At 56.4% G+C, this 26,143-nt stretch overlaps 1 protein-coding gene across 1 annotated transcript; it reads right to left on the reverse strand.

The window, feature by feature from the left end:
• Positions 1-1,344: 1,344 nt before the first annotated feature.
• Positions 1,345-24,987, reverse strand: PWP2 (PWP2 small subunit processome component). Its single transcript, XM_010367931.2, has 21 exons — positions 24,794-24,987; positions 23,136-23,248; positions 18,479-18,573; positions 18,053-18,152; positions 17,559-17,702; positions 16,969-17,104; positions 16,451-16,677; positions 14,452-14,595; positions 13,579-13,649; positions 12,949-13,085; positions 11,996-12,144; positions 11,715-11,862; positions 11,391-11,541; positions 10,146-10,326; positions 7,808-7,955; positions 6,470-6,578; positions 5,662-5,727; positions 4,483-4,701; positions 4,235-4,385; positions 4,001-4,075; positions 1,345-1,925 (listed from the first exon to the last, which is right to left on the reverse strand). Exons 1-21 carry the CDS (start codon positions 24,809-24,811, stop codon positions 1,751-1,753), a joined length of 2,757 nt encoding a protein of 918 aa, XP_010366233.1. The 5' UTR covers positions 24,812-24,987; the 3' UTR covers positions 1,345-1,750.
• Between the last annotated feature and the right edge of the window lie 1,156 nt (positions 24,988-26,143).

Consider the following 26,143-nt stretch of genomic DNA (forward strand, 5'->3'; position numbering starts at 1 on the left):
CCCCCAATTTACCCATTTTCAACCCAATAATGCGGGTTTTTGAAATAATGTGGTCACTGCTGGAGGATGTTCACAGGGACACGCTGGATTCTGCAGACACATCTGATGAGCCAGCCCACAGCTGTCACTTTCCCCACTGTCACATCATCCATCACTAGGACTTTACTGCCAATCCCTGAAAGATAGCGGGGAACTAGAGCAACAGACATGGGACGTTACCAGTTACAACCAAAGATGAACCTGGCACATTTGACCGTCCTCGTTCCTGCTCCTCTGTGCCTGGCCCTCTTCAGGCTTCTCAGCTCCTGGGGAACGGCCAGCCAGGGAGCATCAGCTGGTGGGAGTGATGGGGTTGTGGGATGGCGCAAAAAAACTCCAAGGGCCACCCAGAAAGGAAATGCCGAATGCAGACTCTCACTCAGTCGGTGCGGCAGCCAGGACCCTCTACCAAATGCGCAGGAGCTGCCCCTGGCCTGGAGCTCATGGACCGCACTGCAGAGCCACAGCTCCAGTTGTCCCAGGGCGACTACTCAGGTGTCCATTACCATGCACATGTGATACAGAAAAGGGTGAGGTGAGGAGGGGGAAAGCTGGAAATTGTGCTTTGGGCAGGTGATAGCTAAGGATTCTCTCCAGTCCAGGTCACACAGAGATTGTGCAGCCACAGAACACCCAGTGGCACCAGGCCCTGAGCTCCTCCCTTCTACAAAGATCTCTGGTCTGCAGGCATCCGAGCACAGCACTGTGGGCCACAAGGCACCGCCTGTCATACTCATCTCCGCTCTCTAGCACGTGGCCTCATACCACCCCTGGAAGGCCGGCAGGCAGATACCAGCTCCACTTCCCAGATAAGCAAAGGAGCCAGGTACCACCCAGGGTCTTGTGGGCCACACCTCTGGTGAGGGACAGGCTGGGCCTGGCAGACAGCACTGGCAGTCGGTGAAGCACCCACCACACTGGGTCGGCCTCAGGTCCTGACCCTGGAGGCTGCTGTTACTGAGCTGTGGGGACCACGATGCCCTGCCATGATGGAGGCCCAAGCCACTCTCATGATGACCATTCCCAAGGGCACTGCAGAGGGGAGGAGCTGTCCCCTCCTCCGTGTGGCTCACGCAGAGCTGGTGCAGGTCTGAGTGAGTTCACCAAGACAGGCCAATCCCAGCCCGACTCCAAAGCGTCCCGGAGAGGTCAGGGAGAGGCTCTATGCCCGACCCCAAGGATACAGGTCACAGGGCAGGGGCCCCGCTGGACAGCAGGACCACCCTGTTCTGCCAGCCTGTTTCCCCAGGACAGAAGCCCTGGTGGGCAGGCAGGCAGGTCTTGAGCCCCCACAAGACACCAGGATACAACATAACCCTTTTTAATCTGAAGCATAGACTTCATCCTCACATTAGAAAACCCCCTCTTTTTTATCCCTAAGTTGTTTATCAAACCTTTATATTAAAGATATAAATAAGTCTCACACAAAGTTCACGTGAATCCCTCTCTGACAGGCATTTTCAATGTTCATCACTGTTCACATGGCCCCGCTCCTGGCGCCAGGTACCAGTGTGTGCCAGCCCCTGGCATGACCCGTCGGCTCGCTGTCCCGATGGGCTACACGTTTGCACAGGAAAAGCAAGTCACTACCACCAGCGACAGTATTTCAGCTGCTCTCTGGACCCTCCTCTTTGCTGGCCCAGGTGGCACAAGGGTCCCATCTCCCTGGCAGGTCTTAGCCAGCACAATTCAGCGCTGCAACTGGCTGGCTCTAGGCCAGCATCCCTTCTTCTGAGTCTCTGCCTCCTCCACCGAGCAGGTGCAGGCTGTCGTCTTCAGATGCTTCTTCCTCCTCCTCACTTCCCAGAGGCTCTAGGGAGCGTTTCGTGCCCCGCTGCTTGGAAACTGCTAGTGCGTACTGCATGTTATAGCGGTTCCAGCTGCAGCTGTCAATCACACAGAGGGACGGGTCAGCTGCAGCTGTCAATCACACAGAGGGACGGGTCAGCTGCAGCTGTCAATCACACACAGGGAGGGGTCAACTGCAGCTGTCAATCACACACAGGGAGGGGTCAGCTGCAGCTGTCAATCACACACAGGGAGGGGTCAGTGCCAGCAACACCCAGGCCCTGGCCTGGCCTGCACCCAACCACCTCCTCTGCGACCCCTGAGAAAAGCAGCAGGGGCTGGACATGCCAGTCCCTCCACCCCAGCAGCTGTTTGTTTCCTCCTTTCCCTGCCCCAACAATCTGGTTCTGCCCCATCCAGCCCTGGGGCAGCAAAGGCCTTCAAGGACCCAAGGACCCAACTGTAACATCCCATCCCTTTGGGCCCATCCTGGCAGCTCAGCCGTTCCACTGGGCCCAATCTAGACAGCTTCACCAGCAAGTTCCACCAAACACTTAGGAAGAGACTGCTGCAGAGCTATGCGTGTTCTGGAGCGAGAGGGGAGGAAGGCACACTCTCAATCAGTTAATTTCCTGAGTTAACAGAATAAAGGAGAAAAGTGACGCCACCATCACTTTACATAGAAAAGCACCTTGTAAAGGAGAACTGAAAGGTAAATGGATGAGAAAGGAAGGAAGGCAGCGCCCCGCCACATCTGCAGGTCACAGGATCCTCTATGCAGGACTCTTGCCGACAGCCAATGGCAGTGAACGCCTAGACAGGAGGTCCAAGGAACAATGTGCTTACATGAACTCTAAAAACATCCCATAAGAGGGAATAAATCTAAAGGAGCTTGGCCGGGTGTGGTGGCTCACACCTATAATCCCAGCACTTTGTTTGAGAGGCAGAGGCAGGCAAATCACCTGAGGTCAGGAGTTTAAGACCAGCCTGGTCAATATGGTGAAACCCTGTCTCTACTAAAAATACAAAAATTAGCTGGGCATGGTGGTGTGCACCTGTAATCCCAGCTACTTGGGAGGCTGAGGCAGAATTGCTTGAACCCAGGAGGTGGAGGCTGCAATATGCCGAGATCATGCTACTGCACTCCAGCCTGGGCAATGGAGAGAGACTTTGTCTCAAAAAAAAAAAAAAAAAAAGAATGAATTTTAAAAAGAAATAAAGGAGCTAGACAGCCCTCCTCCTCCTCCTCGAGAGCTCTGTGCAAAGTCCAGGACATCTCAGCCAAGGGAAGGCCTGGCACCAAAATCATGGATCAGGGCGCATCCCAGCCTTCTGTAGGGAACCCAGAACAAGAGGGGAGCAAAGGCTCGACCTAGACTCTGGGACGTGTTCCAAAGACTGAGACACTTCAAGCACAGATGGGAGGGCCACATGAACCCACAAGGCCCACGCTCAGGCCTCAGCCCCTGAACCCTGGACACAGCAACTTGCAGACATGGCAGAGAACAGACCTTTCAGAAACGCAGCTGGGAAACCTGGCAACTGACTGGCAACAGAGGGAGCTATCCCTCACATGGCTACTCTGCGGCCTGCCTAGTTCAGGCTCTGCTGGACCTTTAGGAAGGGTGAATTGCTAGGGACAAAAAAGGCACAAACCACAAAGAAATGACAGGAGAAGAGGCGGGCACCCCTGCAGAGTAAGCACTGCGGAGGGCCGGGCCCTGTCCTAGGCCTGTGGATGAATCCTCGCAGCAGCAGCACCCTTTTCCAGGGGAGCCATGGCTCAGGGCAGCCACACCTCCAGGACTCCAGGCCGCCCAGCCTCACAGTCCTGTGACCACCCCCGCTGCTTGTGCAGGTGACCTGCAAATCCAGGAAAGGCTGCCCGGTCCTACGAATGTGGCAATCCCTCCAAGAGCCTGGAGGATTGCGGCTGCACCTGGAGCGTGCCACCAGCAGCCTGTCTGCCTGCCACAGTGCTCGCTGCTTTCCATTCAGTGCCAGACCATGTCTCAAGCAGGGTGGCCAGGCAGGTGCAGTTCACCCGCCAGTGAGAAGACAAGCCTCCAGCACTGGTTCCTTTTGTCCTCAAATCAGATGACATAAGGAGCAGCGTGGACCAGCAGGGGACCATGCACCCCTGTCCACCCCCAGGCCCTGCACCCGCACGTACAGTTTCGACAGGTCGTCCAGGTGCCGCTGGATGCTCTTCTGGAGGAACTGAATGACAGGCAGCAGCGTCCCGGCTCTGAAAGGGAGACTCCCTAAGCGTGCGGAGCTCACCCATGCTGTGGGTACAGTGGGCTCACTTCATGCTGCATTTGCATGTCAACGTTCCCTTTCATCCAGCAGGACAAGCTGGTCCAGTGACCTGAGCCACAGAGGAACTGCGGGGGAGACCCTCTACCTGGACTTCAGCTTCTGTCCATGCAACATGAGCAGTTTGTGAGTCCAGAGGAGGTAGAATTCCAGGTGGCGAGACACTTCAAAGGAGGAAGCTAAAAACTCCAGCACTTTCTCCACATACAGTTCAGGAAGGGAGGAGGTGACCACTTCAACTGCAAAAGGAGAAAAAAACATGCTTATTCTGCCAACAACTCAAACCAGGGCAAAAGAGGATGACCCCTGGCGCCCGACACCAAAGCCCCGACTCACTCTCGCCCCTGGGCACCGCCTCCAGAGCCTCCTGCACCAGTTTGCTCTCGTTGAGCCGGAGGGCCATGAGGATGGCCCTGGTGAAGTCCTGCTGGCGCAGTGCCTCGCGCACCCTCCCAGGGGTGACGCTGGTGTCCAGCTCAAATGGGTCAAAAAGCACACGGGTGTCCAGGGAGTAGATGAGGAGTCCCTCCGTGGTAGTGGCTGCCCAGCAGCGCCCTGGGCAATTACACAGTGCCTTCTTAAAAATTTAAGTTCATTCCTCCCAACTTTTTTTTTAAAGAAACAGTATTAAGTACATTCTCCTGGGACAAAGTGCAAAAGTCAACAGGAACCGGGACGTCTGCCTTTAGCCCCCACCCCCCAACTCCCCTGGGAAGGACTAAATGGATCATCCCAGAAGTTACTCTCCCAGGGACTTGATGCACATATAACAAATATGTAAACGCACGCGCCCTCCTCTCCCAACACCGGGAGCCAGCTAAGTCTTCTGTCAAGCTCAGGCGTCTTGGCGCTCCGCAGGCCCTGTGGTCTCTGCTGCACCTACTCAGTGCTGCATGGTGCACTAGAGCTAGCCAGACAGGATCCGCCAACGAAGACAACGCCCAGTAAAATGTCCAAGTAAAACATCAATGACCAAAGCTGGTGGCCAGCCCGATTTGGCCCTTGGGCCCCAGGGCACAGACCCCTGGCTCACGTGGGCCTCTCTACCCCTGGCTCTGACACTCAGTCTAGGCTGGAGCGCGCTTGCCAATAACCTTGCTCCTGGCTCCTCTGTGTGGAGACCGTGTGTACCGCCAGGCTCCACAGGCCTGTGGCACAGACCCTCCTCCCCACCGTGAGAAGATGGGGGCGGTGTGGAAGAGACGGGCTTTCCATGGCGGCAGAGCCACCCCAACCAGGCAGCATGTCCAGGGCACTTGGGGAGCTGCCAGGGCAAGGACATGCCAGGCCTGCCATGTTTCAAAGCTCAGGGCATCTGAGGTTGGAGCCATCACAGCTGTCTATCTTCAGGGACAACAGCCATCTTGTGGCCTGCAGGGTTTGCAGGGCCATGTTCTTACCCAGGGGCATAGGACACAGACCAGAGCCTGCAGGCAGCACCATGGTGGCCAGCCTCGCCCCGGCACAGATGCCCCAGTGCCCACCAGCACCCACAGCCCATGGCTCGGTGCTCACCAGTGGGAGCGAAGCGGAGTGAGGTCACCCTGATCTCAGGTTTGAAGTGCCGAGAACTCATGTCACCTGGGGAAAAAGAACCGAAAGGGGTCACTGAGCAGCACATCCAGGTTGCTCTCCCCACGACACAGGTCATCCTGCGGCCCCCGGCTGGCTGGGGGTGCCCTGGGAACCCCATCAAGAGCAACAGCCTCTGCTCATTGGGCCCTGCACAAAGCGGAGGCATAAGCAGCCCTTCCCTCGCTGCAGCTGTGGCAGGTGGGCCTGTGCTGGGGCCACAGAGGCTGTTCCAGGTGAGCTGTCAAACAGATGGCCCAGCCCCTGCTCCCAGAAAAGCTGGCCCAGCCAGCAGACCATGTGTCCCACCCAGAAAAGGGCCCCGGCCCAGCCCAGGAGTGGGTCTGCTGCGCTCAACATGGTACCCTGGGCCTGCATATGGAAGCACTCAGGGTTTCTGGCTGGTGAGTGTCCCATCAGGATGGTCTACCTGGGACTCAGGCAGTCCCAGGTCTTCTAGAGCACCTGGCTCTCTGTGTGGCACACACGGCCTCACACCAGAATGCTCCGTGTGCTGTGCAGCAGATGGGGCACCCAGTCCCAAGAGCAAATACATGGGTCCCGCCAGGGCAGGGAGGCCACGTGCAGCAACACGTGGGCAGCTTCTCCTGCCACAGGGGCTGATGGCACCAACACCAACCCACTGGGCCTTCGACACCCTCAGTGTCCAGCAAATGCCACCAGTGACTGCACAAGTGTGCAGTCACCCAGGCACGTGTGGCAGGCAGATGCGGGAGGAACCTCTGCTCACCTTTCCTGACGCCTGGCAGTGGTATCGCAACTCCATCCTCCTGCCCAGCGTCCTGATCAATTAGTGCCAGGTTGCCAAACTCTGTCATTTTTCTTCGGTTCAAAAATTCCTAGAACAGAAAAGCAGTGGGCGCCTTGCTTCTGACAGCCCGGCCGCCTGGCCCTCCTCTCCCACCCTTGCTCTTTGACCCCAACACCAGACCGGTCTCAGCCCCGCCTAGCAGGAGGACGGGGAGAGAGCCCTGCAGCATCCCAGGGACCTTCCTGCAGAGCTAGCTGCAGACAGGGTGGGCGTGGAGGCTGTGCAGGGGGGCAGGTGTGGAGGCTGTGGAGGGGGATGGACTGAGGTCTACATGCCAACATTCCTGCCACCACAAGGGCTGGGGCTCACAGCGAGGATGGCCGTCTGCTCCCTCATGAAAATGCCAAGGACACTTTCCCCCAGAAACACTTGGGGGGGCAGTGGGCAGGTGAACCCAGCAGCCACAGCCCTGCTTAGAGGCTTCCAGGGCTCCCTCACATCCTGAGGTCCTACGGGAGCCAGCATGTGAATGGGACCTGGGCCGAGGGCTGTGCTGAGCGGGGAGGGCAGGCACCAGCGGGGACAGTGAGGGCAGAGCCCTCTACTCGGGATCCCAGGCAGGAAGCCAGCGGGCAGGGCCTGCCAGCACCCTCTTCATTCACTCCTTCCCCGACAGGTGTCCGTGCTGCCTGAGCCAGCATGTGCTGGCCACTGCCCCCCGCAGCCCCAGCCTCACAGCAACCGGCCCCGGCAGGGTCATCCACAACAGGGGTCCCCAACCCCTGGTTCCGGCCCATGGCCTGTTAGGAAAGGGGCTGCACAGCAGGAGGTGGGTGAAGCTTCATCTGAAGTTACAGCTGTTCCCATTGCTCGCATTACCACCCGAGCTCCGCCTCTGACAGATCAGTGGCAGCATCCGATGCTCACTGGAGCGCAAACCCTACTGTGAACCACGCATGTGAGGGATCTAGGTTGTGCTCTCCTTCTGAGATCTAATGCCTGGTGATCTTGATCTGAGGTGAAAGTTTCATCCCAAAACCAATCCACCCAACCCTGTCTGTGGAAAAACTGCCTTCCATGAAACTGGTCCCAAATGCCATAAGGGATGAGGACCATGGCTCCACACACAGCTGAGGGAGGCACAGGGCTCCACGGCAGGGCTCTGCTGGGGCAGGTGAGGGGCCCGTGCATAGATATAGGACAAGTGTCATGACTGTGCCCAAGGCCCCGAGGAGCCAGGAGTGCAGAAGGCAGGAGCCCGACGCATTCCAACTGTATTGGAAGCAACATCCATCCAGCCCTGTGCTGCCAGCTCACCTCCATGGCGTCCAGAGACAGGTTGCAAGAGATCTCGAATCTCTTCATGAGAATCTGCTCGCGGACGTGGTAGATGCACACGAACTTGGACATGCCTCCCGCCAGGATGCTCTGGCCGTCTGCAGAGTAGCACAGGGTGGTGAAGGCCCTGGGTGGAGAGGAGACACAGACTTAAGGTGGCCACCGCAGAAACCTCAGCATATGGCTTCTAAAAACCAACTTTAGGCTGGCATGGTGGCTCCTGCCTGTTACACCTCAGTACTTTGAGAGGCTGAGTTGGGAAGACTGCTTGAGTCCAGGAGTTCAAGACAAGCCTGGGCAATATAGCGAGATCCTGTTTCTACAAAAAATAAAATTAGCAGCACATGCCTATAGTCCCAGCTACTCAGGAGGCTGATGTGGGAGGATCACTTGAGCCCAGGAGTTAGACGGTGCAGTGAGCCATGATCACACTCCTGTACTCTAGCCTGGGTGACAGAGCAAGACCCTGTCTCAAAAATCAAATATCAAAATAAATAAAACAAAAACCAACCTTAGGAAATAGAGGAGATCCTGCACCAGCTCTTCAGGAAGCAAACAGCCTCAGCAACTTTTGCCAAGGCTCGCTGCCTCAACTCACGTGAGACTTTTAAAACCCACAATGTCCAATAGCACTGTCACCTGGTTCCACTCTGAGCCAGCACCACCCTTAAATGCTTCGGTTTCCCGAGAGTCAATGTCTTTTTCACAAAAGGAACAAGAGGCTCAAGGAACGGTGTTCCCTGCTGAGGTCAGCACACAACAGCGGCCAGCTGGCCTCCGCCCTAGGCAGCCTACTCTCAGTCACGTCTGCTCAGTCCTGCAGAAACCAGAAACCAGTCCTTACCGCCTCGCTCAACAGGCGCCTGGGGTGGGCAAGGTCCCTTAGCTATGACAGTAGAGAACAAAGAACAACAGAAAAAATGAGCGAACCGCGCATCATCAGAACTAAGAGTGCCACCAAAACGGCAGAAGAGACAGTTCCCAAAGCGGAACAAGTATCTGCACATCGGGCATCACAGAAACCCCTCAAATCAACAAACAAAACACCAAACAACCCAATTCAAAAGCAGGCAAGAGACCTGAACAGACATTTCTCCAAACAAGACTTACAAATGGCCAAGCCGCATGTGAAAAATGCTGAATGTCATTAGAGAAACTACAACCAGAACTGCGATGAGATACGAATTCACATCCACCAGAACAGCTCTCATTAAAAAAAAATAAAATAAAGCAACAAGTGCTGGCGAGGAGGTGCAGAAGCCAGAAGCCAACAGCGTCCTCATGAGAATGGCAACCGTGCAGCTCCTCCAAGCCGGAAACACCACCACCAGCACCCAGCAGTTCCACACTCAGGGCGAACCCACGGGGACTGCACACAGGCGTTCGTACCACTTCCGAGATAGGGTTGCTACTTCCTTCTGGAGGAAGACCCTCTGCTGAACAGGCTTCCCAGCTCCTGGGACACAGGTCCAGGCCCCAAAGCTACACCACCCCGGGTGCACCCCACAGATCCTCCCCCTTCTCCTAAGCCTGACCACCATCCAGGTGAGCCTCACAGCCCAGCCAAGACCCCAAGCAGGCAATTCGGTCAGTGCTGTGCTGGCCCGACTCCTTGAGACAAGGGGACACCACATCTTCCCCATCCATGTAGCACTCTCCAGCCAGGTGAGGTGACTGAGGACCTGCATTTTTACTCTTGGGGGGGGGGGGGTGCTTTTGTTTGCTTTGTTTTTGAGACAGGGTCTTGCTCTAGCACCCAGGCTGCAGTGCAATGGCATGACACCATCCTCACTACAGCCTTGACCTCCCGGGTTTAAGCAATCCTCCTGCCTCAGCTTCCTGACTAGCTAGGACCACAGACATGTGCCACCACACCTGGCTAATTTTTGTATTTTTTATAGAGATGGCGTTCTGCCATGTAGCCCAGGCTGGTCTCAAACTCCTGGGCTCAAGCAATCCACCTGCCTCAGTCTCCCCAAGTGCTGGGTCTCCGGCCTGAGCTCAGGCACCCAGCTACTCTCCCCTCTGCACACCAGGACGATGTTGTAATTCAGGATCAAGGTTTGGAAGTGGATGTAGGCTCTCAGCTGAACAAGTTTATGTTCAGCAAATCCAGACGTCCTCCTGTGCTGGAGGCTGAGCGAGCCCAGAAGTTAAGGAGGACATGCCTCTCCCCAGAGGGCTCAGGACCACCTGCCTCCATCCACAGGGACTCAGCCGTCTCAGGAACGAAGGACAAGGCCAAAAATGGAGAAGCTGCAGGAGCCCGGTGGCTGGCTGGGGTCTCAAATCAGGAGGGCCCGACGCCGACACTCACTTCCCCTTGGCCGCATGCTTGGCTGTAATCTTGTCCAGCTCCTTCCTGCCGGTCTTGAGGTCATGCCTGCCCTCAATGGAGCCTGTCTGCACCGCATTCTCGGGGTCCCAGAAGGTGATCTGTGAGTTCAGCGTAGCCACAGCCAGCTCCGCACCATCAGGGCGAAAAGTCACAGCCAGAGCTAAACAGAGATGCAAAGTGAGGCCCAACGAAGACCCCAGTCTCCCGCAGGCAGGCCATCAACCACCCTCGGCTGGAGACCAGGCCATTCCCTGGCACCCCTAAGAGACCAGCGCCTGTTGGGTCTGATACACAAGAATCTCCTCCCAGGAGAAGCTCCAACCCAGGTGGGTGAGGGAACAGCTCAGCACCAGTGAAGAGCACCAGGCAGTCCAGCTGGGGCTGCAGGACCCACGAAGGCTGATGGAGGGGGCGCTGGGGAGGCGAGGCTGACAGGTGAGTAATGGTGGTTACTGAGGGCGGCTGGACAGACTAGAATACAGAGCCTCTGAAAAGAAGCCACATGTGACACGAAAACCCTGGCCAATGCCAGGCCGGGGGTGGGGCGAGGCAGTGGGAAGCAGGGAGAGCCAGGCTCCTGGGATGGCAGACTCTGTCCACACCCGAACATGGATGGGCTGGGGCTTTGTGAGCCGTGTGGTCTTCCAACGCCGCCGCTGAGGCTTTGACACACACAGAATATGAACACAGGAGGCCATGGGCGCCTCTAGTACACCCTCGTCAGAAAGCCAGACAGGGGCCTGAGGCCAGTATGCAGATCCCTGGGCAGTCACACCTGGCGTCTGGGCCCACCTACGCCCCTCATTCTCCTCCCAGTCTGCAGATCCCAGCACGGGCCCCATCCAGTGTCTGGGCCCCCCCCACGGTCCCTGTGTCCTTCTCGCAGCGACACAACCCTGGCAGAGATCCAAAGCAACTCAGAAAATCAGGAAGCAGCTGCGGCAGCAGCCTGTCACACTCGGGGAGCTGTTCTCTCCTGCCTGGCACCCAGCGAGCGGGAGCACGAGGACTCGTGGAAGCCACGCTGGCCCTACCTGCCAATCTGCTGTCTCCTAGGTACTGCCAACCTCAAGGGCTGCCACACCAGCAGGTCTGGGTTAAGAACCACCCCCCGCTTCCCACCAGAAGGTTCACACCAAACCCACAACCAGGAACAAGGCAGCGGGTATGAGAGCATGCCGCTGGTCCCCAGGCCACTGCTCCTGCTTGCTGCCTCGTGCTCACCATCAGAGGTCAGGGCGAGCGTCTCCTTGGTCCTCCAGCTGTCAAACATGTCCCACAGGCGCACCGTCTTGTCCCAGGAGGCACTGGCCAGGATGGACTTCATTGGGTTAAAACACAGACCACTGATGGGCCCTTCATGTCCGGACAAAACCTACCGTAGACCAAGGAGGTGGGAAAAGTGGAGCTGGGGGCTGAGGCGGCTCTCTGGGCAGGTCTGGGCCAGGGGCATGGGCCCTCGGAGTGTAACCTCAGCTCCCTGAGCTCCTCTCCCAAGAGACAGGAGGGCCCCTCCCGAGCCCCAGCCCAGCCCCTCAGGGTGCTTACGTCAAGGAGCCTGCCTGTCTGCATGGACCACACAAAAATCTCAAATGAGTCCTGCGCCCCTGCAGAGACGATCTCGCCACTCGCATCCACCGCCACGCAGGAGAACTGGGTGGGGCGTGGAGAGGTGAAGGTGCGGAAGTTTCGGTACCTGCAGAGAAGAGGCAAGGTCAGCGTCACATGCCAGGGTCCCCTGCCCCAGCAGCTGCGCTGCAGCCTCACCCTCCACATTCACCTCTGCGTGGGGAAGCCTGCCCCGAGCCAACCCAGAGCAAAGACATCACCTGTGAAGGTCAAAGGCTCGCACAGTCCCGTCCATGGATGAGGTCACCACAACGTAGCCGGTGGCAGTAAAGGTCACACCGGTCACCCCACTAGAGTGCTCCGTGAAAGTGACGAAGCAGAAGCCGCTGAGGGTGTTCCACACCTTGACCTGCGGCAGGACAGGAGGGGCAGGGGCAGACCACAACCCTGTGTGCCACAGCTTCAGCCAGGATCCCTGTCCCCATGCCGCCCCATCTAAGATGCTTGCCCCTGTACTGCCCCATCCCTGAGACCCTACCCGTGAGTAATACCCCATCCCTGAGATCCCCAGCTGTGACTGACACCCCATTCCTGAGACCCCCACACGACTGATACCCCATCCCTGAGCCCCCTGCCTGCGACTCATACCCCATCCCTGAGACCCCCGCATGTGACGCCGTATCCTGAGAGCCTTGCCCCTGTGCCCACAGCTGCCCTGGCTCACCCAGCCTCCCCGACAGGCCCAAGGCTGTGCTGAGTGGGTGGTGAGTGGGCCATCTACCCCAGTCTCTTCTTGTCACCTCCAGGAGGAGCCCATTTAAGGCCCAGATGGCCCGCGGTGGCACTGCACACACCAGAACCCTGTGGATGCTGGCCAGATGCCAGCTGCCGGTACCATGGACCCCCCCTCAGCCACGTACTGGAGCCCGTTGGATGCTGGCTGGATGCCAGCTGCTGGCACCACAGACCCACTCTTGGCCACGCAGCTACCACGGTGCAGGAGACCAAGTCAGAAAGGGGAGAGGAGGACACCCAACCCTCTCCATTCACATTTTTGTATGTTTTTAAACGCCTAGTGAGCTCATGAGCCTGGGTGAACCTGTGAACTCCAACCCGACTGTCAGCGCCCAGCCACAGGGGCACAGCCCCACAGACCACTGCATCCTCAGAACCCCCAGGCACAGAGGCCAACAGGACGGGGACAGGAGCCTACCTTGCCGTCATCCCCGCCAGTCACGATGTACTGTCCGTCGGGCGAGTAGGCCAGGGTCACCATGCTGTTGAAGTGGCCCTGCTGCTTGAGCACGTAGGACTCACTCTGCCACTCCCACACCAGCAGCTGGCCCAGGCCTGTGCACATGGGGGAAGTTGGGGTACCCGGCTCAGGCCCATCCCAGGTCAGACTGGCTCAGCCCACCTTCCCACTTGGCACAGGCCTGAGAAAGCTGCCAGGCAGGGGGCGAAACGCACAGACCCCCAAGAACAGACAGGGACCACTGCCCGATGCTGCAGCTCTACCAGCCAGTGATGGGCCCCACCTGTGCAACCCAGTGGCTGCAGGTCACAACTGAGACAGGGCTATGACCCCCACACCCTTGAGCAAGAGGGCTTAAGACAGAGAGATGTTTGAGGAGGACCAAGGCAGGGAGGGCACCCCCGGGAGGCAGCTGGAGGAAAAGAGGGCACCCCCTGAAAGGCAGCTGGGGGAGGGGAGGGCCCCTTCGGAAAGGCGGCTGGGGGAGGGCAGGGCACCCCCAGTGGGCGGCTGTCGAGCAGGCCTGTAGCTGGGCAGCAGCAGTCCCTAATGGGGAGTCCATCTCTACCACCCGGGCTGGGGACAAACCTGAACAGCCAAAAGCAATCCAGTCCCCCGAGCTATTGATGGCCACTGAGGTGATGCTCTGATCTGAGATGCTGCAGAGAATGGGCCTGTAAGTGGGAGGCCAGCCTGCCTGGGCTGAAACCCCAGTGCCCACTCAGGGCAGCCCCACACACCAGACTCTAGCCCTGTGTGTCGAGTTTACCCCACCCACTCACCAGACTCCAACAATTCACTTCAGTTCAAGTATCAGAGGGCTGGGTGCAGAGGCTCATGCCTGTCATTCCAGCACGTCGGGAGGCAGAGGCAAGGACTGCTTGAACCCACGAGTTCAAGACCAGCCTGGGAAAACCCAGCAAGACCCCATCTCTACAAAAAATTTAAAAACTAACCGGGAGTGGTGGCGCACACCTGCGGTCCCACCTCCTCAGGAGGCTGCAGTGGGAGGAACATTTGAACCCGGGAGGCGGAGGTTGCAGTGAACCAAGTTCGCGCCACTGCACTCCAGCGTGGGCGACAGAGCAAGACTGTCTCAAAGAAAAGAATCAGAAAAGGCCCAGAGAGGTGGCCAGGGTTCAAAAACTTGCAACTTCACAATTTTATGAGCATAGTATTTTTGTTTTCTGTGTCTCACAGATGAAGAAAAGCAGAGGCAAAAACTCGAAAGGCCGTGACTGACCTGAGACCAGTGCTGCTGACTGCCGGGGTGCGGTGGCAACACAGTCGCACCGACCAGCACCAGCAGCCGCACAGGTTTCAGGCTGGCGTCCTGTGGCCTGAGCTTGGCACTCCAGGTGGCTCTGCAGCCCCCACCTCTAAGGGCAGGCTCGGCTGGGCCCTCAGATTCAGGGCCAGTGAGTGCATGAAAACCACACCCCACCGTGAGCAAAGGCTTACCTCAGGGAGTGGATGAGGTTAAATTCTGGCAGCTCATGAAGATGGAAGATTCCAGAAGCAAAGCCAGTGACCAAGAGGTGAGACTTTTTGTGAAATGCTGCAGCTGTCAGGTTGGTAAAATCTCCTTCTTTATTGAAGAAGTACCTGAATTGACAAAACAGAAGAGTTGTGAGGAGGAGCGCAGAGCCCGGCTGCCGCCCCAGCTCGCTCTGGGCTCCAGGACACAGGACACAGATCCAGGCAGGAGGTCCCAGACCTGCCCTCGCCCTCTCCATCCCAGGCCCTGAAGCTGCCCGCCTCCATCCCAAGCTCGGGACCCCGAGGGAACCTCACACAGTGTCTCCACTGTCGCCAGCTGGCCCCACAGCAGAGCTGGTGGTGCATCCAGAGGCAGCAGTGCCCACAGGAGGCAGAGGAGGTGCGGGAGGCGCGGCATGGCCGCTGGGCACACCCGAATCCCATCACCCCCTGCTGCTTACTCCTCTAAGGAACCCTCAGTCCCCATCAACAGACGACGGTGACCCTGATGGCGCCTCCGCCCTCAAAACCTCCCCGAGTCACAGTGTAACTCAGCCCTGGTCCTTCCCTCTTCTTTCTGGTTCCCGTCCCTCCTGAACAAGTGACAGGGACCACTGGCTGCCAATGCAGGAGGCCCTGCCTTCTCATGCTTTGCGCTGACAGCCCGCAGTCCCTGCCCAGCACGCACACTGTCTTCCTGGATCTGCCTGGAACCTCTCTTCCTCAGGGAGGGGTTGGGGGGCCCATCGTCCCTTCTTCTTCCTCCAGTCCCCGCTCAAGTCTTGACTCCAGCACAACAACCCCAAGTCCTCGCAGGCACTGACCCACCTGCAGACACTGACCCACTTGGACCTGTTCTGGCCGCCCTCCAACTCCGCTGCCCTTGGCAAAGCACCCTCCTCCCACTGGAGTCCAGCCGGCCCTCCCCGCTCCTCAGACCCAGGACTCTCATGGCCACAACTCCCACCTACCCGTCGGACCCCAACACACTCCAAATGCAGCCTGCTCTGGCTCCCTGGCTCCCTCCACAGGCAGGGCCTCGTGTGGAAGCCTTCCTCGCCCAGGGACCCCAACTGCCACCCACCTCTGCACGCAGCCACCTCATCACTGCATCTCTCCTCCCCGGCAGAGAGGAGGCTTCACAAGGGCAGGCAGTGTGTCTCAGTGCCAAGTTCAGAGCCCTGCACACAGCAGGTGTTAAGTAACTGCAGCAAGGAGGGGCCCAGGCTGGGATACCCGGGTGACGGAGACACCACAGCTGTGGGTAACTCTGCCTTCATGGGATCCCAACCAGCCTCCCCCACAGCCCAGATGCAGGACACCCCGAATCAGGGCCGCATCTCTGCCAGGGCTCCGGGCACAGCTAAGGCCGTCCCACGGGCAGGCTGCGGGGCTGGGCTCAGTCTCCTCTCGTCTGGGGCACTGAGTTCAGACATGGGGCTGCACAGCCCAGCTCAGTGCCCGAAAAAGCACCAAGCACCACCCACCAGCGGGCCCCGAAGCAGGACTCAGAGCACCCGCTGCACCCACTCACAGCCCGGCCTCTCCCTCCAGCCTTGCCAAATGCTCTCCCAGCGTCTCCCTGCAAGAGGCCAAGGGACCATCGCCCACACCAAACTCCACAGGAGCTAGTGGGGCCACAGACAACTCCCAACCCCCTTAGGGCCCAAGGTGCTGTATTCCCTTCACAGAGTAACCACACACCTCCCTGCCCCCATGTACCCCACCCACTGCCCTCTGCCCTGCCCTGGGCACACAGGCAGCTCAGACAGCTGAAGCAGGGACCCTGATTAAGGGGCAGGGTCAACACCCAAGCACTCAAGGGTGCTCAAACCAGGGCCCTGAGACGTGGGCCTGCTCTCTGTACCTCCCACTCCTCAGCCCTGAGGACCCCACATCCAGATCCCTCTGAGGGCAAGAGATTCCCATAGGAGTGCCCCACCGCAGCCCACCGCAGCCCACCGCACCCTCGGAGACCTACTTGGCCAGCCGTGAGTACTTCACTTTTCCTGTCTTCTCCTCCTCGGCCGGAGTGGCTTTTCCCCGGATGGTGGTCTCTCTGTCCCCCTCCTGTTCTTCCTCCTCCTCTTCCTCCTCCCGCTGCAACAGGTCTGCTTTCCAGCCCGCAGGGGGCTTCAGCCGCAGGCCCTCGGGGGGCGTGTCACACTGCCACACGCACAGCACTCCGTCCTGGCTCAGTGAGTACAGCTGCAAGGGAAAGCACAGGGTCACCCCAGCCCCAGCCACACTGGCCCAGTTGCCACAACCTGACACCTCTCTCCAGCTCAGATCCAGGGATCAGCGGCACCGAAGGCTCCTCTGAACTCTGAGAACAATTTTCAATGGGCTGCAACAGCTATTGTTGGTCCCTAGATGCCCCCAGGCCACATGGGAACAGCCTGGAGAAACCGAAGGAAGAGGCCACCTGCAGCCTGGGGTCTCCCTGAACTAGCCGCTTTTGACCACCGTCAGGCTAGGGAACTTGGCAAAGGGACGTACGTCCAGGCTGTTGGATTCAAAGAAGCAGGCCACGATGGCATCCTTATGTCCCCCCAGTGCATAGTAGATGAGGTTGTCCCAGCGCTCAGCTCCGAACACCCAGGTGGACATGTCTTTGCTCCCAACCACAAAGCACCTGGAAAAGAGGGAGATGGCACCTCCTCAGGGCGTGGCCACCACAAAGCAGCCAGGTGCACGCTCCAGAGGGCCTCACGGAGACCACTACAGCCCCACGTGGTCTCAGAGTGAGCCGTGAAGCCTCCAGGCACAGGAAGACACCCTGGCACAGCCCCTGCCCTGTCTGCCTTCCTCACGCCTCCCAGACGCTGCCCGAGCCAACCGCAGCATTCCCTCTTTCCGGGACAAACAGGTGAAAGGGCGCTGCAGGGGCAGGAGGCTCAGCCACAGCACGTACTTCAGAGCCACGAAGACTCGACCAGTCACCCAGCCAGTCCCGATGGTGCAGGCAGTGCCCAGCCCCAAAGGAGGCCAAGATGCCATTGCAGAATGAAGCTGCAGGGCTCAAGCAGGGGGACCCATCCAAAGGGCCTCCCTCAGGCCTCGCTCCCCCAACGCCTCCGAGGCTGCACCTGGAGTCATCCGTCCAGTCAATGCAGGTGGTCTCATCGTAGGGCCCAAAATAGGTTTTGTCCAGAACGAAGGCGTTGAACTCCCGCTTCTTCCCAGGCGCATGATACATCTGGGCAATGTTACCCTTCGTGACAACAAACTTCCTATGGAAGGAATGCGGACACAGTTGATATTCAAGACCAGCAATGGCCCTAAGGCCCCTGTGGAGTCTCAGTCTGTGCCCACCTGTGCCTTCCAGAGTCCCGCCTCCTGCAGGATGGAGGCCCAGGAGCAGAGCAAGTGGAATTCAGGGAAGAAATAGCCCTGGAGGGAGGGCAGCCTGGCTGCACCAAGTCTTCTGCTCCAGAAAAGGGGTCACTGATGCCAGAGATTGGGCCATGTGCCCAACATCACAACCCGGGGCCCAGGGAAAAGAGCTGGGCAGTGGGCCTCACCGTTGGCACACACGGCTGACCCTCTCCTACCCCCTCCTGCCCCCAGCCGCCCCCCTTACCTGCCATTGGGGGAGAAGGACACGCTATGCACAGAGCCCTTGAAGTGGAAGTGGTGCAGCACAGACCTGCAGACCAGGCTGACCAGCAGCGCATCGCCCCCTGCAGGACGCCAGAGGTGACCACCGCGCAGCTACCCCAGGGCCACCCAGATACACAGCACAGGAAAAACCGAAAGGTCATTCTCATGTCCACCATGAGGCATCAGGACTGAGAATGCCCAAGGCCCCGAGGCCCTGCACTGCCACAGGTGATGCCACAGACACAGCCTGCGGCAGGGACGCAGCCTCACTCATGACACCCTCATCCCCAACCCCCACCAGCGCCCTGACATGGATGCCACTGGGGACTGGATCATTTCAGACCCGCACAGCCCTGAGTCCTCCTCACTGGTCCCTTCAGTGCCCGCCCACATCAAAGGCGAATACCTTCATCGACGATGATAGCCAAGCGGCCATCCGGGGACAGCCCCACGCACTTGACGTTGTACCGAGTGGCCAGGGGCAGCGTGTCAGATTTGTTGCTGATAAGACAAAAACCACGGTGTGCTATTGGTCCTCAGGTCACACGAGGGAGACAGGCCAAGCCTGGCCCAGGACCAGCGGCCCACTCTCCCCAAGCAGCACCTCCAATCTCACTGCACCCTGTGTGCCAGAGCTCATCTGTGGATACCCCCCACTCCTGAAAAAGAAACGACACTGTCGGCCAGGCACATTGGCTCACGCCTAGAATCCCAGTGCTTTGGGATGCCGAGGCGGGCATATCACAAGGTCAGGAGTTTGAGACCAGCATGGCCAACATGGTGAAACCCTGTCTCTACTAAAAAAACAAAAATCGGCCGGGCGTGGTGGCTCATGCCTGTAATCCCAGCACTTTGGGAGGCTAAGGCGGGCAGATCATGAGGTCAGGAGATCAAGACCATCCTGGCCAACACGGTGAAACCCCGTCTCTACTAAAAATACAAAAAATTAGCCGGGCGTGGTGGTGGGCACCTGGAGTCCCAGCTATTCGGGAGGCTGAGGCAGGAGAATGGCGTAAATCCGGGAGGCAGAGCTTGCAGTGAGCCGAGGTTACGCCACTGCACTCCAGCCTGGGCGACAGAGGGAGATTCCGTCTCAGAAAAAAAAAAAAAAAAAACCCAAAAATTAGCTGGGCATGGTGGCAGGTGCCTGTAATACCAGCTACTCAGGGGGCTGAGGCAGGAAAATCGCTTGAACCTGGGAGGCGGAGGTTGCAGTTAGCCGGGACTGCACCACTGCACTCCAGCCTAGGCGACAGAGCAAGACTCTGTCTCAAAAAAAAAAAGAAAAAGAAATTGGATACATCAATTCTGCTTCCAGGATGGTACGATGAGAGGATTATTCCGCCTCACTGTGACATTAGAATACCAGAAGCAAGCTAAATGCTCAACAGGAATTAACTGCCATGACAGCGCACCCATGTAACACTGTTGCTGGAAAAATGGAAAATAAGTGGGTACAGGAACTCCTCGGAGATGCTACAGATAACGCTTATACTGCAATCGAGCGAGGCACACAGGTTCTGGCTTCCCCATAGCCGAGCTGTGTTTACACCATACCGTAAACAGTATGGCGCAGTCTACTAGTGTGTGCTGTAGTCTGTAAGTGTGTGCTGTGCTCTATTCGTGTGCACTGCAGTCTGTTCGTGTGTACTGTCGTCTAAGTGTGTACTTTAGTCTATTGGTGTGCGCTGCTGTCTACTCATGTGTGCTATAATCTATCAGTATTAGCATTCTGTCTATAATCTATCAGTATTAGCATTCTGTCTAAAGCAACAACATGCATCCCTTAATTTAAAAACACTTTACTGCTAAAAAATGCTAATGATCATCTGAGCCTTCAGTGAGTCTTCATCTTTTTGCTGGTAAACAGCTGGCCTCGATGTGGATGGCTGCTGACCAGGCACGGTGGCGGTTGCTGAAATGGGGTGGCCATTGCCAATTCCTAAAACAAGACAACGACGAAGTGTGCTGTATCGATGGACTCTTCCTTTCACAAGATGTCTCTGTAGCACATGATGCTGTTTGATAGCATTTTACCCACAACAGACCTTCTTTCAAAACTGGAGTCAATCCTCACAAATGCTCCCAGCATTTTATCAACTAAATTGATGTCATATTCTAAATCCTTTGTTGTCATTTCAACAGTCTTTACAGTATCCTCACCAGGAGTAGATTCCATCTCAAGAAACCACTTGCTGGCCGGGGGTGGTGGCTCACGGCTGTAATCTCGGCACTTTGGGAGGCCAAGGAGGGTGGACCGCCTGAGGTCAGGAGTTCTAGACCAGCCTGGCTAACAATGGTGAAACCCCGTCTCTACTAAAAATACAAAAATTGGCCGGGCACGGTGGCAAGCGCCTGTAATCCCAGCTACTTCGGTGAGGGGAAGCCCGAGGCAGGAGAATCGCTTGAACCTGGGAGGTGGAGGTTGCAGTGAGCCGAGGTCACGCCATCGCACTCCAGCCTGGGGGACAAGAGTGAGACTTTGCCTCAAACCACTTGCTTTGCTCATCCATAAGCAGCAGCTCCTCATCCATTCAATATCTATTGTGACGTTGTGGCAATTCAGTCCCATCTTCAGGCTCTGCTTCCATTTCTAATCTTCTTGCTATTTTTACTGCATCTGCAGTAACTTCTTCCACCAAAGTCTCGAACCCCTCAGTCATCCATGAGGCTTGGACTTTCAACTTCTTTCACACTCCTGTTAATGTTGACACTTCACCCTCATTGAATGACATCTAGAATGGCGACTCCTTTCCAGAAGGCTTTTTATTGGCTTTTCTCACATCCATTATAGGAATCACTATCTATGGCAGCTACTGCCTTACAAAATATATTTCTTAAATGGTAAGACTTGAAAGTTAAAGTCACTCCTGTAGGCTGAAGAAGAGATGTGGTGGTAGCAGGCATGAAGACAGCATCTCCTTATGCGTCTCCATTGGAGCTCAGGGGTGACCAGGTACGTTGTTCATCAGCAGGAATATTTTGAAAGGAACCTTAGTGGGTTCAACAATGGGCTGGAAAGATTCAGTAAACCATGCTGTAACCATGCTGTAAACAGATGTGCTGTCATCCAGGCTTTGCTGTTCCACTTATAAAGCACAGGCAGAGTAGCTTGAGCATCACTGTGAAGGACATTAGGATTTTCTGAACAGTGAATCAGCACTGGCTTCAACTTAATGGCCCCAGCTGCATTAGCCCCTCATAAGAGAGTCAGCCTGTTGCTTGAAGCCAGACATTGACTTCTCCTCTGTAGCTATGTTAAGTCCTCGATGGCATCTTTCTCTTTTTTTAAAATGTATTTATTTTTTGATAGAGTCTTGCTCCGTTGCCCAGGCTGGAGTGGACTGGCACCATCTCAGCTCTGCTTCCCGGGTTCCAGCAATTCTTGAACCTCAGCCTCCTGAGTAGCTGGGATTTACAGGACTATGCCACCATGCCTGGCTTATTTTTGTACTTTTAGTAGAGATGAGGTTTCACCATATTGGCCGGGCTGGTCTCAAGCTCCTGGCCTCAAGTGATCTGCCTACCTCAGCTTCCCAAAGTGTTGGGATTACAGGCATGGGCCACTGCGCTTGGCCATCTTTTTCCAATAGAAGGCTGTTTTGTCTCCACTGAAACTCTGTAGTTTAGTGTAGTCAGCTTCATCAATGATCTCAGCTGGATCTTCTGGATAACGTGCTGCAGCTTCTCCATCAGCACTTGCTGCTTCACTTTGCACTTCTGTGTTGTGGAGATGGCTTCTTTCCTTAAACTTCATGAACCAACCTCTGCTAGCTTCCAACTTTTTTCCTGCAGCTTCCTCACCTCAGCCCTCACGGAACAGAGGAGAGGTAGGGCCTTGCTGTGCATCAGGCTTTGACTTGCTTAAGGGGATGTTGTGGCTGGTTTGATCTTCTATCTGGATCACTCAAACTTTTATCCATATCTGAAATAAGGCTGTTTTGCTTTCTTGTAACTCATATGTTCACCGGAGTAGCACTTTTAATTTCTTTCAAAAGCTTTTTCCTTGCATTCACAACTTGCCTGTTTGGTGGCAGAGACCTGGCTTTCGGCCTATTTCAGCTTTTGACACACATGCCTTCCTCACTAAGCTGAGTCACTTTTAGCTTCTGATTTCAGGTGAGTTGTGTGACTCTTCCTTTCACATGAACACGCAGTGGCCACTGTAAGCCATTATTAACTGGCCTAATTTCAATATCGCTTGTGTCAGGGAATAGGGAGACCCAAGTAGAGGAAGAGAAACGGGGGGGTGGGGGTGGGAACAGCCGGTCAGTGGAGCAGTCACAGCACACACAGTGCTTACGGATTAAGCTCGCCGTCTTACATGGGCACGGATCACGGCACCCCAGAACAATTACGAGAGTAATAGCAAAGATGATCACTGAACACCCTCACAGGTATAATAAACTTTGAAGTATTGCAAAAATTACCAAAATGTGACACAGAGACATGAAGTGAGCCCCCGCTGCTGGAAAAACGGCACCGACCAACTTGCTCCAAGCAGCGTTTCGACACACCTTCACTTTGTGGTAAAACAGCATTCACACAGAACCATGAAGCAAAGTGCAACAGCACACAGGAACTGATCTCCAGCTGCAGAGCTGGAAGCTTTGGGCCTGCCCGTCGAACTGGTGAGGCCCAGTGGCAGCAGGGCTCCCCAGCAGGAGTCCAAGGCACCTTCAACTCCCCCAGCAGCCCTGGCCTCTCGGCCCTGAGGGGCCGTCCCTGATGGGGGAAGGGCTAACCCTGAGCTACACCTCTTCCCCACCCACCCTTTACAGCGCAGAGACAGGGTCCCTTCCCAGGTAACAGAGCCAAGCGACACACCATTTTACCGGGCCTGGCTAAGGCACTAGAACGAAGAACTGGGTCTGGCTGCCAATTTCCACAACTGATCTGCTGACCCTAACCTGTCCTGTAGTCCTGTCCTGGGCTTCCTTAATTAACGGGTGTGCCATTAAAAAGAAGGCACAGAAGACACTGTCAGCTTTCATCTGCTACTTTAAAAATACCGATAATAGTAATCAGTATCACCATTATGAAGAGCACCTTCACATACTTACTTTTTAAGGTCAAATACAGTGACTCTATTGCCCACAGGACTGATAACTGCATTTCCATCGCAGGTAAAATTTAGGTTCCCACGCCGGTACACCGTACCCAGCAAATTTGAAAACTGAAAAGAAACCAAAATTGTCTTAACACAAAGAAAACAGTCGACTCCCAGAAAAGTACTAAGTGAAGAATCTGGGCAGAGAGATGGCATAGAGAACCTCACCTTGGGGGCCCGTTCACATTTCCTGGGTAAGAGAGGAAGAAGGGAGCCTGATCCTCAGGAGACCAGAGGAGCCCGGGGGGGCCCAAGCTCCCGCAGAGATGAGTAAGATGCCCCCGGGAGCACTGAGGAAGCCTCCCAAGACAGGAGGCGCCTGCCAGGTGAAGAGGAGCATGGAGCCCTCATTTCACCAAGAAAAAAGCTGCAACAATGGAACAGCACCCCGAAAGTGCTTAGAGCTCAGGGCATCCAGAAGTGTTGCAAGCCAGCACACTATTCACTTATTTACTAATTCACGAGAACGAGCGTTCGCTGGAGACTGCCATGTGCACAGACACGCATACTCATACTCTAGCAGGAGGGGGATGAGAAGCGTGGGAGGAAGGGCTACTTTAGAGGGTGGTCACGGAGAGCCACCTGGAAGCGTCACCTGAGCTGGAATCTAAATGGGAAGGCACCAGTCAGGCTCCGAAGCCGTGGGTGGGCAGCGCCTTCAGGACCTCAGGGAGGAGCCTGGTCAGCAGAATGACTTCAAGCGGCCAGGCAGGCTTCAAGGGACACTTTTTGCCATATAAGAATATGGTGCGGAAGAAGTCCTGGCCTGCGAGGACGTGGATACGGCTTCTGGTGTGGTGCTGGGCACACAGCGGTGCCTCCACCACCACAGGGGACACAGGAGCAGCACTCTGAGGGGCCAGTACCACGCTCAGTTTCGGACAGGGCAAGTGTAGTACACGGTGGGCTCAGCAGCAGAAGCCCGTGCAACCCTGGAGGCCCAACAGTCAGGGCTACTGTGGGAAACACGGGCGTCCCCATAACCAGCCAGCTGTAGCAAACGCCTCAGAGACCCCCAGGCTGGCTCCACGGCCCCCTCTTATTACCTGTCCCACCCGCCTCCTGCACTTCACATCTGGGACAAGTCTTCCCTGGCTCTCGAGACTGAGCGTGTCCGCCTCAGGAATTCCTCAAGAATTCTCCGGCCTCGGGAAACAGGGCTCCCACCTCGGTTCCCTGCTCTTCTGCTCACCTGGACGCTCGCTCGTTAGCGAGCAGCCCCGGGCCCGGGGTCCCTCCTGTTCTCACCCCTCCTGCTCGCGCCCCCGCCCCGTCCCACCTCCTCATCCCTCCCGAGGGTGCTCTGCCCTCCCCGACGGCACCAACTCCAGCCTTTGGGCGGGGCCATACTAAGATTAAAAACACCCCGGGACCCCGACAAATGTCCCTGTTCCCTCCGAGGAGCCGTCGGCGCCTCCGTCCCAGCTCTCCCAGGAGCCCCACCACAGCCCGGCATCCCCGAGGCCACGGGCGCGCAGACCGCCGGCGACCCCCACGCGGCCAGACGCCGCGAAAGCAGACCACGCGCCCCAGCCCGCCCTGCGCCAGCCCAGGTGCCGTCCACCGGAACAGCCGCGCCGATCGAACAGACCGCCCGCCGCCCGCGCTCACCCGGTAGGCGAATTTCATCACTGCCACCGCACGTGCGCCGCAGCTCAAGCCGACTGCCGCCCACAGAGACCGTTCCCGGGGTCCGCGCGCCACCGTCCACAGCACGCACTTCCGGGAAGAGACGGCGCGCACCGCCCACAGCGAGCGCTTCCGGGGCGGGGCCGCGCACCACTGTCCGCAGCGCCCCAGGAGGCCGGAGGACCCGTCTCGCTCTCGCCCGGCTCGGAGGCGGAGTTTGAACGCAAGCGGCCCAACCCCTCCCGAGGCGGGGCCTTCTCCGGGCCCCGCCCACAGCCCGGAGCCACGCTGCAGGGCGCTCTCCGCACCGAGGCCCAGCCTGGCACAGCAGCGTCCACAACATCCGAGAGCCCTGCACACCCAAATGTCTTCGTTCTTGTGAGCTACTGGGTAAGGAATTATGAATCAAGTTCCGAATGCTGGCCGGTGCGGTGGCTCACGCCTGAGAGACTGAGGAGGGCGGATGACCTGAGGTCGGCAGTTCGAGACTAGCCTGGCCAACATGGTGAAACACCGTCTCTACTAAAGTACAAAACTGAGGCGCATGCCTGTAGTCCCAGCTACTCAGGAGGCTGAGGCAGGTGAATGGCTTGAACCTGGGAGGCGGAGTTTGCAGTGAGCAGAGATCGCGCCATCACACTTCAGCCTGGGCAACACAGCAAGACTGTCTCAGAAAAAAAAAAAAAAAAAATTCCGAATGCTTCCCAAAAAGCAAATAATCTATGCCAAGAGTCAGGAACAAGGACTAGGGAGGTAAAACAAGAAAATCTTCACATTACATACTGTTGTCACACCATGTCACAGCAAAAGATCCAGTGCAAAACAGCAGTTTCTTCTTAAAACGTGTATTTTCAGAATTACAATGCTTACATTTTAAAGTCTTAATACAATGGTTTTAATGTAACAATATATTACATAATATGAAAAATGACTTTTCATAGTAAACCATGAAAATGGAATACCTGCAGTGTCAAAGTCACCAACTTGTCACCTTTTCCAGTCACAAAGTCCCAACACATTGTATTAATGCTTGGGAGTCTTACAGCCTGATGTATAAAGGATGAGTAAATGTAGAGAAAGGAGCATTTTCATGAAAAATAAAATTTAAAAACCAGGTAGGATTTAAAGAACACAGTTGAGAGTAAAACATTTAGATCAGCCCAGTTTGCCCTTTTATAAAAAGTAGTATAGCTTTTCATTTTATATACAAACCTAGAGTATCTGATTTCATTGTAAAACTTAATTTTAAGCACTAAAGATAATTTGAATAGAAGCCTGTATTTTTTCTGCTAATTCTGTATAGGATATCTAACTTCTCCACTAAGAGTAATT

Source organism: Rhinopithecus roxellana, chromosome 13 (genome assembly GCF_007565055.1).
Source record: "Rhinopithecus roxellana isolate Shanxi Qingling chromosome 13, ASM756505v1, whole genome shotgun sequence".
Classification (NCBI taxonomy): Eukaryota; Metazoa; Chordata; class Mammalia; order Primates; family Cercopithecidae; genus Rhinopithecus; species Rhinopithecus roxellana.

What these genes read in the sequence shown, in the direction of transcription:
- PWP2 (XM_010367931.2), bottom strand. An exon ending in ACTGTATTTGACCTTAAAAA is followed by an intron (nt 18,574 to 23,135) that starts GTAAGTATGTGA and finishes TTGTCTTATCAG; the next exon opens with CAACAAATCTGACACGCTGC. An exon ending in TTGAATCCAACAGCCTGGAC is followed by an intron (nt 16,678 to 16,968) that starts GTACGTCCCTTT and finishes TTTCCCTTGCAG; the next exon opens with CTGTACTCACTGAGCCAGGA.